The sequence below is a fragment of the Cervus canadensis genome, chromosome 19 (genome assembly GCF_019320065.1).
Source record: "Cervus canadensis isolate Bull #8, Minnesota chromosome 19, ASM1932006v1, whole genome shotgun sequence".
NCBI lineage: Eukaryota > Metazoa > Chordata > Mammalia > Artiodactyla > Cervidae > Cervus > Cervus canadensis.
Genome location: NC_057404.1, coordinates 40,074,908 through 40,089,483, shown reverse-complemented (window position 1 = coordinate 40,089,483; position 14,576 = coordinate 40,074,908). Strand labels below are relative to the sequence as shown.

Below are 14,576 nucleotides of genomic sequence, written 5' to 3'. Positions count from 1 at the left end.
AGCAGGCCCATCGGTGCAACCTGTGCTGGCACCTCAATCTGCTCCGTCATTAGAGCCCTGACTTACTCATCCATTTAAGCTCAGTCTTGGTCCTCAGTTCTTCTCAGCTGAAAGAAGGGCTGAAACCGCCCCCCATCAGTTTGACCAGTCATGCCCCAAATGGTAGCTCCTTCATTTGCTGGAGTGTGGTCCTTACCCCACCATCCCCATGTCCTCATTTGCACAGTAATCACGATTTTAGCTCACCTACATGCCCTATAGGTTTGACCACTTGGAACCAAGCAGTTGCTAAAAACAACTTGTTAATTACATGTTTATTAAATGTGCTGGTTATCTACTGGAGTGATGAAATAAACACATGCACACGTAAAAATACATAATGTAAATGTAGGACTTAGTGGAGAATGGAAGAAGAGTAGAGAAGGATGATTTTGTTTTGAACTAGAACTTGAAGTCAAAGGTGTCTTTCCTCTGACTTACTCATCAAAACTTGAGAGTGATTAGAATCATATTTCATTTTTTAAAAAGGATGAAAACATTTCCTTGAAGATAGCTTTTGTATTAAAATCTATAGTCTTTTGGATAAGTGCTATCCAACAGAACTTTTTGTGATGGTGGAAATATCTCTATCTGTACAGGAGCCACTAAGAACTTATGGCTATTGAGTGTTTGAAATATCGCTTGCACAGCTGGGAAACTGTATTTTACCTAGCTGTCGTTACTTTGATTTAAATAGCCATATGTGGTTAGTGGCTACTGTATTAGCCCAGTCAATATACTCTTTTACTTTTGTTACTTTTGTTATCTATTTTTACCAATATTCTCATTAATTAAAGTAGCATTTCAGCATACTTTATGGAAATTTTGCTTTTAGATTAGACCCTAACAGAAAAAAATGAGAACAAAAAATATGCTCTAAGGTTTTAAAACAGTCTCAGCCTCTTGCTTATTTTCCTGTATCTTTCCCTGAATCTTTTTTTTGTGTGTCTGTTTTCTTTTCTATTCCTGTCCCTCAGTCTGGAGGATCCTGGTATTCCTATGGTTATGTTATTTAGGTCCAGCTCTTTTACACAGAGAGTGATGCCCAGCTTCATGGATACGGTACTGCTAAACAGTCACCTCCTGGCAGCATCACTAAAGTTTTCCTTATTTTCATATGATTTTATTCCAACATCAATGTATTTGAGTTTCCACCAAAAGAAAAAAAAAATTCTAAATGAAAGTAGGAAAATATCACAGTAAATAAATAAATAAATCCCCTATTTAATTTACAGCTAAAAAAATTATTTTAATAACTTTGAAGGAAAAAAACAAAAATTTTCCTACCGAAGTAAACGTGCTAAGAACACTGGCATATTTATTTATCATATGCATAATCATTTATATGCACGAAATGCACAACTACCTAATTAACTAAAATCTGCATAGTTTCTGAGAAGCACAGTTTTACAGTACAGCAAATGTATTATCAGAAACTATGGATCACAGTTGCTTTAGAAGAATACACTTAATAATGGACAATGCACATGTCTAATATGTGTTGGTGCTGGTGCAACTCCAGATTTTTTTTGCTTTACTTTTAAATTTAAGTGACTTAAGTTCTTACAATTCTTTGTTTTGTTTTCAGATTTTCACCTGTGATTTAACCTGGAATTTTTAGTTGTTCTGTTGTTTTATTTTAGATCCATTTGTTTGCCATTTGGTGTTGAACTTACACACACAGCATATACCTACAGTAGACCTAAGGTTTTACAACTTTGTTAATCCTGAGAATTTGAAAAGTCAGTGAATGTTTTAAATGATGTACACTAATACAATTTCAAAATTCATTGCCTGATTCGCTTAAGTTTGTCTAAAAAGGAGAAACTACTTAAAGTTTTACTGTTTGGTTTTTCTCCATGGTGGTAACCATCATACATTTTTATCATAAGGAATTTAGAATGCACTGTAAGTAAATTATAGTGCACATTTGGCAGTTGCTCTAGTCTTAAAACCTTAAATTATAAGAAACATGCAAATTAAAGTCAAGGGGTAGGATTTTAATATTAAACATTTTGGAATTACAGAGAAGTTTTGCATTTTAGCACTTAATTAGGGAAATATCCCCTAACCTTGATAACACAGAAAAATTCATGCACCTGTATAGCGAGAAGATAGACCCTAAATTATTATAAAAATTGCTGATAAAGCAATGGGCTTTTAAAGTTTTGCCTCTGAACTATGCTGAGGTTTCAGTATTTAGACTGACTTTTCTTTAAAATGCTAGTAGAATTATTGCTGCTACTGGCATGTTACCACTTGATGGTAACATTTCAAGAGTTTTGTTTCTAAAAATGATATTCCAGTGAGGAAAACTGATTGTAAACTGGGTTACCTGGCAGAAGACATCCAGACTATCCCACCCCCTTCCTCTTCCTTCTCCCTTTCTCCCTCACACTTGAAGCATGCTCAATGTTTGTCTTTAGAGTCACACGTGTCATCAACTCGGAGACAGCTCTTAATTTGCATGCCCCCCTGCTTTTCCATTCCACTAGGAAATTGCGCTCTTTAATATTAAATAGTGTGAATTATTCCACTGACAATATGGCAGTGCTTCAAGTTTTGCCATTTGGGGGAACATTTTAAAACTGTAAATCACCAGTCATATCAGTGAATTTTGTCATACTTCACGTGAGTCAGATGCACATTTTCACTTGAGCTCTTCCCTTGTAGATTCAATCTAAGTCAAAGAAACCTTTCCTGAGTATTTTCCTAAAGGGTTAATCATGTGGTCCTTTATTTAGTTAGCAAAATCCAGAGCGGTTCGCTCAGATATGTGTATCCAGCTCATAAAAAAAAAAAAAAAAAAAAACTTATCATTTTTGTGTTTGTTTGGTTTTTTTTCTTTCTTTTTAGCATTTCTGTTTTGTTGTCTGTGCCAGAATCCAGCACTTACAGGAACACTAATCATCTTAGCTCCCTTGATCGTCACTGATTTGTTCTTAGAGTTGAAAATCCTCTGCTCATTTTTCTCATTCATTTTGCACCCCTTTCTTCTCTTCAGCTACTGTTGAGGCTATTGAGGCTGATGAAGGTAAATTGGCCAGTCCCCTTTCTGTTGTACCTGCAACAGATAAGGGCTCTGCTGGGTGTATTCATTTCTTTCTTTCTTTCTTTCTTTTTTTTTCTTTTTTCCTTTTTTTTTTTTTTTTTTTGCTGTAGCTTGTAAAGAGTGTGTGGGTGTTGGGCTAACAGTTGTGGCTCAGTATTAACCAAAATGTTCTTGCTTTAAAGGGGAAAATGTCCTTTTCTGGTTTGTTTGTTTGTTTTTTTCCCTTAAAGCTATGTTTGACTTTGTATATAATGATCCTAGTATAATCACAGAAAACAAAAGGATAACAGATCTTGACCATGTGGGGTGGGGGTTATGGCAGCCGTTTTGACAGACAATGGATAAAACAATATTCTTTGAGCTGAAGCATGTCCCTCCCTCAAATCACTTTCAGTCAGCACTGAAAAGGAGAGGATAAAAACAGCTTTATGAAATCTAGTTTTCAGAAATTTCTAGCAAAAAACAAAAGTTCACTTGAATAGTGCTTTGTTGTAGTTCAACGTTAATTTTTGTCTCTAAAAAATATCCCAACAAGAGACAGCTGTATTCAAGATAAACAGTTCTGCTAGTCGTATGAAATTTTAACCTACTGGTATTTGCAGGACAGCTAGCACCACCAAGATATTCTACAAGAGTTCAAAAATATCTAGTGGCTGTGGAAGTGGCCGGTAACAAGCATAGTGAATATTGTCATCACTCAGCTGGTTAAGGCCCACTGAGTGTCTCCTCTGCACCATAGACTGTCCTGCGAGCCTCAGGAAAATCGAGATACATACATCCCTGACGGTGTCCCAGCCCTGCTCAAGGACAACAGAGCGGACCTCTCGCGATTTCTTCTGTGCTCTTTAAATGTCAAGTTACGAGAGAACTGCTTACCCAAATAGTTTTTGATATGATACATACCATACCCCCTGAAAATTTTAAAAAGAATAATTTGAAGTTCCCCTTTAAAACAAAATTCTTCAGTTGTATTTTGTTCTTGCAAGATGATGTTTCACTGTTCCCAAAATTGTGTGCTATGTTCCTTTGCTACGATGTGAAACGTGCCACTTTAGACTCTCATTTGTATGTGATTTGGATAGAGGAGGGGAAATGATAACACTGTAAGAGAAAATACAACTGTTTCCTAAATAGCAGTGAATAAACTGCTATTTATGTGGGAATTCTCTATTCCTCTTGGCAGATTCTAATCTGCAGTGTGCATTCTCGTGGATAGTTGGCTGTTTTCTGTGGTTTCTGTGCTGTGTCGTGTTCAGTATACTACCAATGTAAATTGCTAATACCCATTGTCTGACCAGCAACTACAGCAGAGCAGACATTCTTCCAGACCAGGCTAGACAGGATGATTAGAAACGGAGCCCTATTCCAGACAGAGCCCTTGTTCTCACTAGACTTTGAAATTCTGTGCTCCCACTCTATTGGCTTTTCAAACTTTACACAACCTAAAAAAAAAAAGAGATTCCACTTTTACCATTTCAATTCATAAAATTGTGTCATCAATTACGATGACTAACTTTTTATATGTATTCATTATGATGAAATGATATTCACAGTAGTTTAGCAAAACAGTAGATACTGCTCTTGTCCCTGAAAATCACTGACTTCATTTTCAGGGTGGGTGCTCATTAGACAGGTCTGTTATTTTTGTGATTTCCGACTGAATTAGAGAAGAATTAAAAAGCTTTGCTTTGGGCCTTGGTCTTTCCCCATTTCCCCATCTTCTTCCTCTCATAGTTGACTAATCACCATGATGCTAACCTTTAAAATGCACAGGGGGAACGAATTGTTTCTCATCGTGTAACGAGTTTGGAAGCAACTGTGTCTATCTTTTAAGAATCTCATCCATACTAATGAAAAGCACTGTACATTTGTGTGGGAGTGGCTAGCAAAGTTTCAGCTTGAAACTGCTTTCCTTTTTTTCTCAAATAGGGTAGGAAGGATAAAGGTACAGTGAAATTGTCCTTCATCAGCCATGGAGATGCAGCCCAATTCAACACTGGTGATTGGCCCTTCAGTGTCTGGCTTGCGTTTTCACAGGGAGTAAAGCAATCTGGTGTTCCCCATTTATGTATGGTTCCCCATTTATGTACTTTATTTTCAGCTCACTGGTTGGTGCACCTATTGAAGAAAACCTTAAGTCTCTTGTGCAAATGCTTTATCTGTCTCTGGAGCATAGTGGGATAACTGGAAAAAAAATCAAATATCAGTGCTCCCCTTTTGAAAATTCCATGTTTTCATTGGGTAAGGCCCAAACCATTCCCATTCATTTTTGCTTAAAGTTGCATAAAGTGTTTTCCCTTTGTTATTTGTGAACCATCACTTAACATCTACATTGATCTACTAAGAAAGAGTTTTTCTTTAATTTATGCAGTAGACCAGATGAACATCAGTTTGGCCTGTTTGCTGCTGAAGGAAAGACCAAATTTTTCTGCTTAGTGATCTGATCTTGATTTTTCTCAATTTCTTTTACCTTGTCATCCACTCCACATATTTCCAAAGTTGAGTGGAGAAGCAGGTGTTTATAATTTCATTTTTTTTTTCATGCCACCGTTAAATTGTTTGCCAAGAAAATCTCGCTGGGATGCTGAGATGGCCTGGAAATGCCCCAAGTTCATTCCTCTTGTAGCTCCTTTTAGCTTCTGCTCTAAGCTCTTTACTAAATTTTTAGGTCTAGCTGCTTCAGTGAGTCTACTGAATTTGCCATTACTAGCACAACGGAATGGTAAAAGCAGGGGCATGTCCTGCCTCTCTAGGTTAAGGCATTTAATACAGTAATTGTGCCAAGGATGTGGCCAGTGGATGCTGGGCCTAGAGACCTATTACTGGTAGCAACCTTCCTATTTATATACCACTCCGTGGATCTAACCATTCGTGAAGACAAGAAAAACCTTTACATCTTACTAACTTGAAGAGGACATTTTGGTTGGCAAGAGACATTGGCTGTTACCAAACCTCTCGGTTATCTTCGGGTATGGTAAGGAGTCTGTTGTGTTGTGTTCAGGTCCCGTCACTTTGTTCTCTACTAAAGGATTCCCTCTCTCACTGCGAAATTTCTAACATCACCTGATGCAACAGCTGTGCCCTTTGTGTTCCTCTAGCTAACCCCAATGTTTCTTTTCTTAATGATTTTCCATTTAGCTATCAAAGGATTTTCACCACAACATAAGATCACTAGCTTCGAGGAGGCCAAGGGCTTAGACCGAATTAACGAGAGGATGCCACCTCGCAGAGATGCCATGCCCTCCGACGCCAACCTTAACTCCATCAACAAGGCTCTCGCCTCAGAGACTAACGGCACGGACAGCAATGGCAGTAATAGCAGCAATATCCAGTGACCACTTCCTGTTCACCTTTCTTTTTTTTTTTTTTTTTGAGCTGCAGGGCATGATGGGGATGGCTGCGTATCAGCAGTTGGATGTTCTTGCCTCTGATGGTAGCTTACTTGCTCTGGGGCCAGGAGTTGGATTCAGTTTACACTATCATTAAAAAAGAGGGAGAGAGAATTATAAACTATATTTTGGTGGGGGTGGTGATTAAACACCTCTTTTGGGTATGCCTTTTAAAAAATGCTTATAGGGAAAAAAAATTTAAAAAGAAAGCTAATGCTAGTATATACTGCAATGTTAGGGGAATGTACATGTTTTCCTACTGCATTGGGGGACTTCTAGATAGGTTAACGAGAGGTCTTTTATTATGTTACTGGACACGAAAACTTTGTCTAATTTCTTACTCTATTGTACGTTTACAGTTGCAGCACTAAAAATGGATGACATCAACCATTTTTAACAAAATGATGTACAAACTAAATAAGGACTATTTATTGATAATGTTTTGCTACTCTTGTCAGACAATGGCTATAAAATGAATTAGGCAGTCTTAAAAAAAAAAAAAAAAACAGAAAAAGAAAAAAAAAAAAAGAATGTTGCAAATTTGTTAAAATGCCAAAAAGGACAGTTTAATTTTGTACAGATTATGCTTACCTCAGGTTTCTTTAGTGTGCTTTGAATGCCTTTCTTTCCATATAACACGTATTACTTTAGCAATGAATACCTTTCCTTTTCTTTTCTTTAAGTTTTAAAAAAACTGGAATAATTACTTCTATCTTTTTTTTTTTTTTTTTTTTTGCTGTTTATATTTAGGGGTTTTTGTTGATAAATCAAGTCTTGGTTGTGGCTTGCTGAATTAAATATTTATGAGTGGTGCATTTTTAAGTATAGTAAATAAGACACCATATTAAGTACAGTGATAAAGCATCTATATTCTGTAAAAAAAAAAAAATCTGCCTATGCATGTTTTTTAAGAAACAAAATGGCTGTACCGGCCTGTATGAGACTGTAATGCGCTTAGTGGTCTGACATATACTGGAAATGTATGTATACTGGCGTACTTTATATTCTCTAAAATGCTTCATGCCTTTGAAATTTTGTAATCAAAAAAAAGCTTTGAAAAAATCTAAAGGGGAGAGTATTCTTAAAAGTTTTTAACATAAGCTTGTCAGTGCACAAATAGATGGTTAGCATGTTTAGCAAACCTTGTGAAATTTAAATAAGTTTGTAGTTACATGTGGAACTCTAAAATGCATGGTAACTGTTAACGTCATAACGGTTTAGTTATTTTGTTCTGTTCTGTCATGTGCCACAAAATATGTACTTTTTTCACTTTTTTCCCTTTGTATATCAGTTACGGGTTACAACTGGTTCATTCTGAAAACAACCACCACCCCAAAAGTCCATTCATATTTTTTAAAAGTTGTATAAGTGCCCAAGTAATTCACTACAGCCTAAAGCCTTGCCTTTGTAATTTGACTTCTGAGATGTTGGCAATCAAAGCATGCACTTGTAACAATGAAAAAGAAAAAAGCATTTTATATTACTACTCAATAAAATGTGCATGAACTTAAAGAACTCTCCTCCTTTCCCTGAGTCTGCTGGAAGGATTTACATGCACAACCACCACGCTGTCTCTAGGTGCGGGGCGCGCCCCATGCATCATAGATGGACTCTAACTGGCTCGTCTGAGAGCCTCATGCTCCCGGGCGTGGTGCCTGCTTCCCCTGTAAGAATCTTGGTGGCTCTGTGTGTCAAATCAGACAAGAGAAAAATATTGAAAGAGCAAATGCTGTCTTCTGGCTCCCTTGAAGATGGGAGCCAGTTAAGAACCAGAGCATTCCTTTTTATTGAAAAAAAAAAAAAAAAAGTTATCAGGTTGTTTCGGTTGTATTGGATGCCCTGTCTGCTAAATCAAAAAGAACTCAGCTACTAAGTGCATTTTCCCCGCAGAAAAGAATTGCATTTGTATCAATAGTGAAATTTGTATCCCGGCGCTTCAGCTAATATCTAATCACCTGAAGATTTAAGATACACCAAATATTAGTTTGTTTCTAACATTGTTCATTTTCAGTGCACTTTGTTTTATGTAATAAAGTATGCCTGTTATATTAAATAATAAGAATATGGCAATTAGTGATATAGTGTACCAAAACAAAGATGTTCTAGATATATTCTCTGACAAAGACTATCCCAAATTTATTTTGATGAATTCAAGCCTTTTTCCCCCTTTGGGTATTTTTCCATCCTTTAAAAAAAAAAAATGACACCCAAGGAAAATATTTAGATGCGATATTTATTAGAATGATATGAAAGAAATGGTAATTCTGATACCAACGTGTTTATTTTCTTTCTTATAACTGCAGAGAAAATATCCCAACCAAAAAAAAAAATCTTTTCTTTGGATTCCTTTCTTTTACAAATTGTGCTGAGGCAACTATGGCATAGAAATAAACATTTGACATTAAAATAAGCAGTTGATGTGAGTATTGCCTGGTCTTTCTGCTCAGTAGTTAGGAAAGTAATAGCATATATTTTTGCATAATAATTCAGTCTATCAGAGAAATCAATGTAGAGCTGAAGTTATTTCTCTAAAAGAGCTAACATGCCTGATCATCAGTTATTAGCTCTGTCTCCTTCGCTTTTGGGGAAACTGTTGGTTTCTTAAGTTGCTTATTCCAGTGACGCTTTGGCTAAACACACACACACAGCCCCTTGTCTTCTACCCTTCTTCACCCTCTCCTAAGGGGACTTACAGTTCATGGGGTTCAAACCCAGTGCAGAATTTTTATCTAGCTTTTCAAGGATTAAGAGCTAGATTTGACTGACCCTAGGTCAGCAAGTTTTCTTACCTAAAATATCCTCTACTTATAGTCTTTTAAAAGGATTCCCTGATTGCTTAGTTGGTGAAGAATCCGCCCTCAATGCAGGAGACCCCAGTTTGATTCCTGGGTAGGGAAGATCTGCTGGAGAAGGGTAGGCTACCCACCCCAGTTTTCTTGGGCTTCCCTGGTGGCTCAGCTGGTAAAGAATCCACCTGCAATGCAGGAGACCTGGGTTCGATCACTGGCTTGGGAAGATCCCCTGGAGAAGGGAAAGGCTACCCACTCCAGTATTCTGGCCTGGAGAATTCCATGGACTGTATAGTCCACAGGGCCGCAAAGAGTCGGACTGAGCAACTTTCACTTCTTTCACTTCACTTTCATAGTCTTTTAAAATATTTTTGAAGAAAAGAAAGAAAAATCTTCAGACACTAAACTTATATGAGGAGCAAAGTGACAAAGGGAGGAACCTCTCCGGACGTCGACTGTGGGTTCCCAAGAACAGCATGTCAGAGGGGACGCATCTTGTGCTAACAGCCTAGGGAGTGTCGTGCTGATGCTGAATCCCCCAGAAGGATCTTGTCCTGATACATTTCTTCCCTTCTCTCCCCCACCACATTTATGTGAAATTATAAACCCGTGGACACATCCCTCTTTCTGCCTAGAAACTAGGGCCCGAACTTGAAGCCAGCACCACAGGGGGGACCGTGCCATGGGGATGACTTAAATGTCTCACACTTGACCTTGACTAGTTCAATGTCTCCCATGTCCTGGATCCATGTATTGGATCCATGTACTGGATCCCTCTTGTCACACTGCTGAGAAGCAGGGACCTTGAAGCTTGTCCTGCCTGCCTACATTTGTTTCAAGACTGGAAGCCCCTTGAGCCAGGCAAATCTGCAATACCCAGACTAACGTATGTCCTTTTCCTATTGTAGGTAGCCTTCAACTTTATTCATGCCACAGAAAATAGCCTCTGCTATGTTCCTTGGATTGTTCTAGGCTCATATTTTTTCCACACACAGACACACACACACAAATGCCTGGCAGTCTTGTTATTTAGTCGCTAAGTCGTGTCCAAACTTTTGCAGCCCCATGGACTGTTTTCCCAAGCAAAAACACTTAAGTGGGTTGCCATTCCCTTTTCCAGAGCATCTTCCCAACCCAGGGATTGAACCCACATCTCCTGCATTGGCAGGTGGATTCTGTAGCACTGAAACACCAGGGAAGCCTGACAATCTTGACAGCCTATCAGTTTTCGTTACAATGTTACATGTTAGCATTCTGTCTTATTAAGACAGTAAGACAGTGTCTGGCTTAAGGCTGAGCTGCTTTGTAATGCCATTTTTACTTGCTGTTTCATCTTTATTCCTTTTGTATAAATTTTGAGCTAATGCCAACCACAGAAGCCCCTGGTGAGGTCCTTTCATGGTAAATTTATTTTTTTATAAATGCATACCTTGTAATGGGAGGCAAAAGTGAAAAGTGAAAGTCACTCAGTCATGTCCAGCTCTTTGTGATGCTATGAACTGTAGCTAGGCAGGCGCCTCTGTCCATGGAATTCTCCAGGCAAGAATACTGGAGTGGGTTGCCATTTCCTTCTACAATGGGAGACAAAAAGTGGCCAAAGAAATGGTCATATTCCTGGTGATGGCATTTTCAAGAGGCAATACTGGCAAATTGGAATCATGTGGGAAAATGGGGACCCAGCAAGAAAGGGGCTATTTTAAGGAACAATTAAAGAAACTTAAAAGGTAAAGGGAAAGAGACATAATAGCCTTAACATTGAGTTGATTATTCCAAAAAACTTAAATCAGAATGATGCCTACTGACCATAGATGTTGCTAGTGAATGAGGCAGCTTAACTAGAGAGTAAACTTTAGAAGAAAGTGGAGGCCTCCCCTTCGCTGGAAGAATTAAAACCTAGGCAGACTCAATTCAGTGCCACAAACATCTTCTGAACGATGCTTCATGGAGAGAGCCATGCTAGATACAGTAGAAGGCGCTCTCTTCAGAGATAAATTGAAGCTACCTTCCAACAGGAAGAGTCCAATTCCATCTGATTATCCAGTCTCTGGGGAGCACAGAACGTTGATTTGCAGACTGTTCCTTGGAACCTCACGTTTACAGGAGTGTCATGGGGCTGAGCTTTCTGCATCAGCCAAAACAGCCTGTTAATCTGTTTTGTACCTTGTGTTCTATATAAGATGTCCGCTGAGAAGAGTCTCCACTAGATTAGAAAGCTCAAAGACTATTACATAAGGTTAGCGCAAAGCAAAGTTGACTTAAACTCCAGTTTTAAGAGGTTCTTATCAAGTTATATTCTGAAATCAGTTTACATTAAGTGCAAGGGACATGTAGGTTTCTTCCCAAACAGTTCCACATTACCGACAGTGCTAAGTCCAACATCTTCAAGGTGGCACGTGAGGCTGTTCACCATCTGACTCTTCCTGTTCTACCCCCACTTTCCCCAACCGGAACTTGAGCTTCAGCCATGCCAGACATTTAACAGTGCTCAGAAAACACCAGGTTTCCTTAAGCCTCTAAGTCTTTGTTCATACATCTTCTATGTGGAATGACCTCTTCTTTATGGATGTCAAATTTACCTTAAATACTTGAACCAGGCGTTTCCTCCTCTCTTAAATGCATAGTGTCCTCTACTGCCTCTATTTTAGCATTTAATACACTATTTAATTGTTCATTGTCTTTGTCTGACACTTCAGCAAGAATTGTTGCTTATCTGTATTTTCTCAGCATGTAACAGTGCCTGGCATAATATTTCTTGGAAGAATAGCAGGGAGGGAAAGAGAATAAAAATGTTTTCAGCATGATCTCAAGATACGAGTTACTCCAGAGCCCAAGTGGCAAACCCTTATTAAAGGACAGTGAAAAACCTTATCCTACCTCAGTTTTCCCATTCTTTCTCATAAGTCTCTCCTTGGACCTGAAGGTCTGGAGTGGAATCTATATTTTAATGAGCATCACCAAAATTCTTATGATCAAACAAGTTTAAGAAACCATGTCCTACTTTATTTGTATAGAAAACTTAAAGTTCAGTCCTCTCTAATTCAACAGAGTATCTGGCATGGACAAATATTTTACTGTTCACCATTGCTACTGCCTCCCAGGTGGTGCTTGTGGTAAAGAACCTGCCTGCCAATGCAGGAGACATAAAAGTTGCGGGTTCACCCCCTGGGCCAGGAAGATCCCCTGGAGAAGGAAATAGCAACGCACTCCAGTATTCTTACCTGGAGTATCCCATGGACAGAGGAGCTTGGCAGGGACAGTCCATAGAGTTGCAAAAAAGTCGGACACAAGTGAAGCAACTTAGCATGCATGCATTGCTACTGCACAGAATTATGCATAATGAATTTAATTTTTGCTTACAGTTTAATGAATATTAATTTAGATGAAAATATGGAAACTTAAAGTATTTATGTAAACCTCAACATCCACTACTAGACAGGTTATGGGGAGGATGTGGAGGCCTTTTCAAGTTTGTAAGACTTACCAAAAGACAGACAAGGTGGTAATTCCAGATACTCTTCTGTGAAGAATCAATGAAAAAACCTCATGTGTCTCAAAGTGAAGGAAATGCTTTCATATTGAAATGACTGTTTCCTCCACATCACTCCTCCTACGATAACAATCGCATTCACTATCACCACCAGGTGGTTTATCTTTAAGAATCTCATAGTGTACCTGAAGTTTTACCATGAGAAAGTCATTCCTTTGACTTCAACAATACTTTCTCCAAAAGTCCTTTATTAAAAAGATTCACAGAAGAAAAGAACACTACAAGCCGCTGTCAGCTGCTAACACCTTAGAGAGAATTAACTCATCCCAGTTCTGGCAGGACTGACCAGAGACTAATATAGATGGAAGTTTTTATAGAAAGGGTCAGGCTGCAACTGGAGCCTGGCATGTCACTTGGATAAGCAGGAAGGAACTCTGGCTCTCAGAGAAAAGGACTCCGATATGATCAACCCATCCATTTATTGCGTAGCTCTTTGTGCTAGGCAGATGTGAGCAGAGAGGAACATTCAATGAAATTCAAGTCACAATCTCTCCTCTCACAAGTTAAAATAGCAGTGAAAAGAAATCAATGTTTGTGTGACACATGTTCACTTCTGTGCAATGTACTCTATATGAGTTCCAACCTGGAATTAGACCTCAGTTGGAATTTTTATAGCTCTGCTACTTACCACTTACCTGTGTGACCTTGATAAACTTCCTAAACTTCTTTAAACCTCGCTGTATTCTTGGTAAAATGAAGGCAATAAGAGTAATTAATTCAGAAACTTTCCTTAAAGATTAAAAAGCATAGTGCAAATAAAGTACTAGCATGGTAATTGGCACAAAATAATCAGTCAATAAACTTTAGCTGTGGATGTGGTATTTAGCAGCATACTGAGTCACATGGGTCCTTAAAATAAATATTCTATAGATGAAGATTGTGTGTGTGTGTGTGTGTGTGTATGTGCACTTGCAAGTATGTATGAGTGTGGTGGGAGTTGGGGAGGTTCATGTAGTCAGAAAACCCTTCTAGAAGAAATGGCATTTGGTTGGGACTTTTACTATGAGGATGGGTTGGTAGGTGAGGGATGATCGGGGAGGGGATCAGAAGGCTTTCCAGCCTGGAAGAAAAAGTAAGAGCAAATAAGAAGCTCCAGAAAAACAGTGATATCTCGACCACTATGGTTAGGGTTTCTCTGGTGGCTCAGATGGCAAAGAATCTGCCTGCAATGCAGGAGACCCGAGTTCAATTCCTGGGTCCGGAAGACCCCCTGGAGAAGGGAATGGCTATCCACTGCAGAATTCTGGCCTGGAGAACTCCATGGATAGAGGAGCCTGGCAGGCTGCAATCCATGGAGTCTCAGAGTCTGACATGAGTAAGTGACTAAGCAGACACGCAGCCTCTATGGTTAAAGCATAAGGGTGGTGCTCACAAAAGGAGAATGATAGGTGAAAGGGGAACCAAATCAGTTCTTTGTATCAGGAGGTTTTTCAGTTACAAGTGACCAAATGCCTGATTAACTGCTCAAATCCTTCACACATTTACAGTCTGTGACATGGACAGAAGGGACTGTATGGCTCCAGGCTTAGTTTGGTGGCTCAATATTATCAAGGACCTAGGCTCTTCCTATGCTTCTTCTCATACTCCTTCTCTTGGCTTCTATCTTCCCAGTTGCAAAAGACTATCACATATATGAATTGGATGGCAGAAATCAACACTGTAATTATCCTCCAATTAAAAATAAGTTAAAAATAAATCTAGAATCCTGAAAATGTTAAAAAATTGATTCTCGTGAAATATTTTCAGTTAATTAAAAGTAA

The 14,576-nt window shown here is 38.6% G+C and overlaps 1 protein-coding gene across 2 annotated transcripts in view; it reads left to right on the top strand.

The window, feature by feature from the left end:
- PPP3CA (protein phosphatase 3 catalytic subunit alpha) overlaps positions 1-8,893 on the top strand; it is a 312,091-nt gene extending 303,198 nt beyond the window's left edge. The window contains exons 13-14 of one of the 2 annotated variants that reach the window (XM_043438522.1): positions 3,044-3,073; positions 6,230-8,893. In XM_043438522.1, coding sequence (XP_043294457.1) covers positions 3,044-3,073; positions 6,230-6,426 — 227 coding nt within the window. In that variant the 3' untranslated portion in view covers positions 6,427-8,893. The remainder of the gene's footprint in view (positions 1-3,043; positions 3,074-6,229) is intronic. The other variant, XM_043438523.1, reaches the window with a different exon arrangement.
- Positions 8,894-14,576: the final 5,683 nt, after the last annotated feature.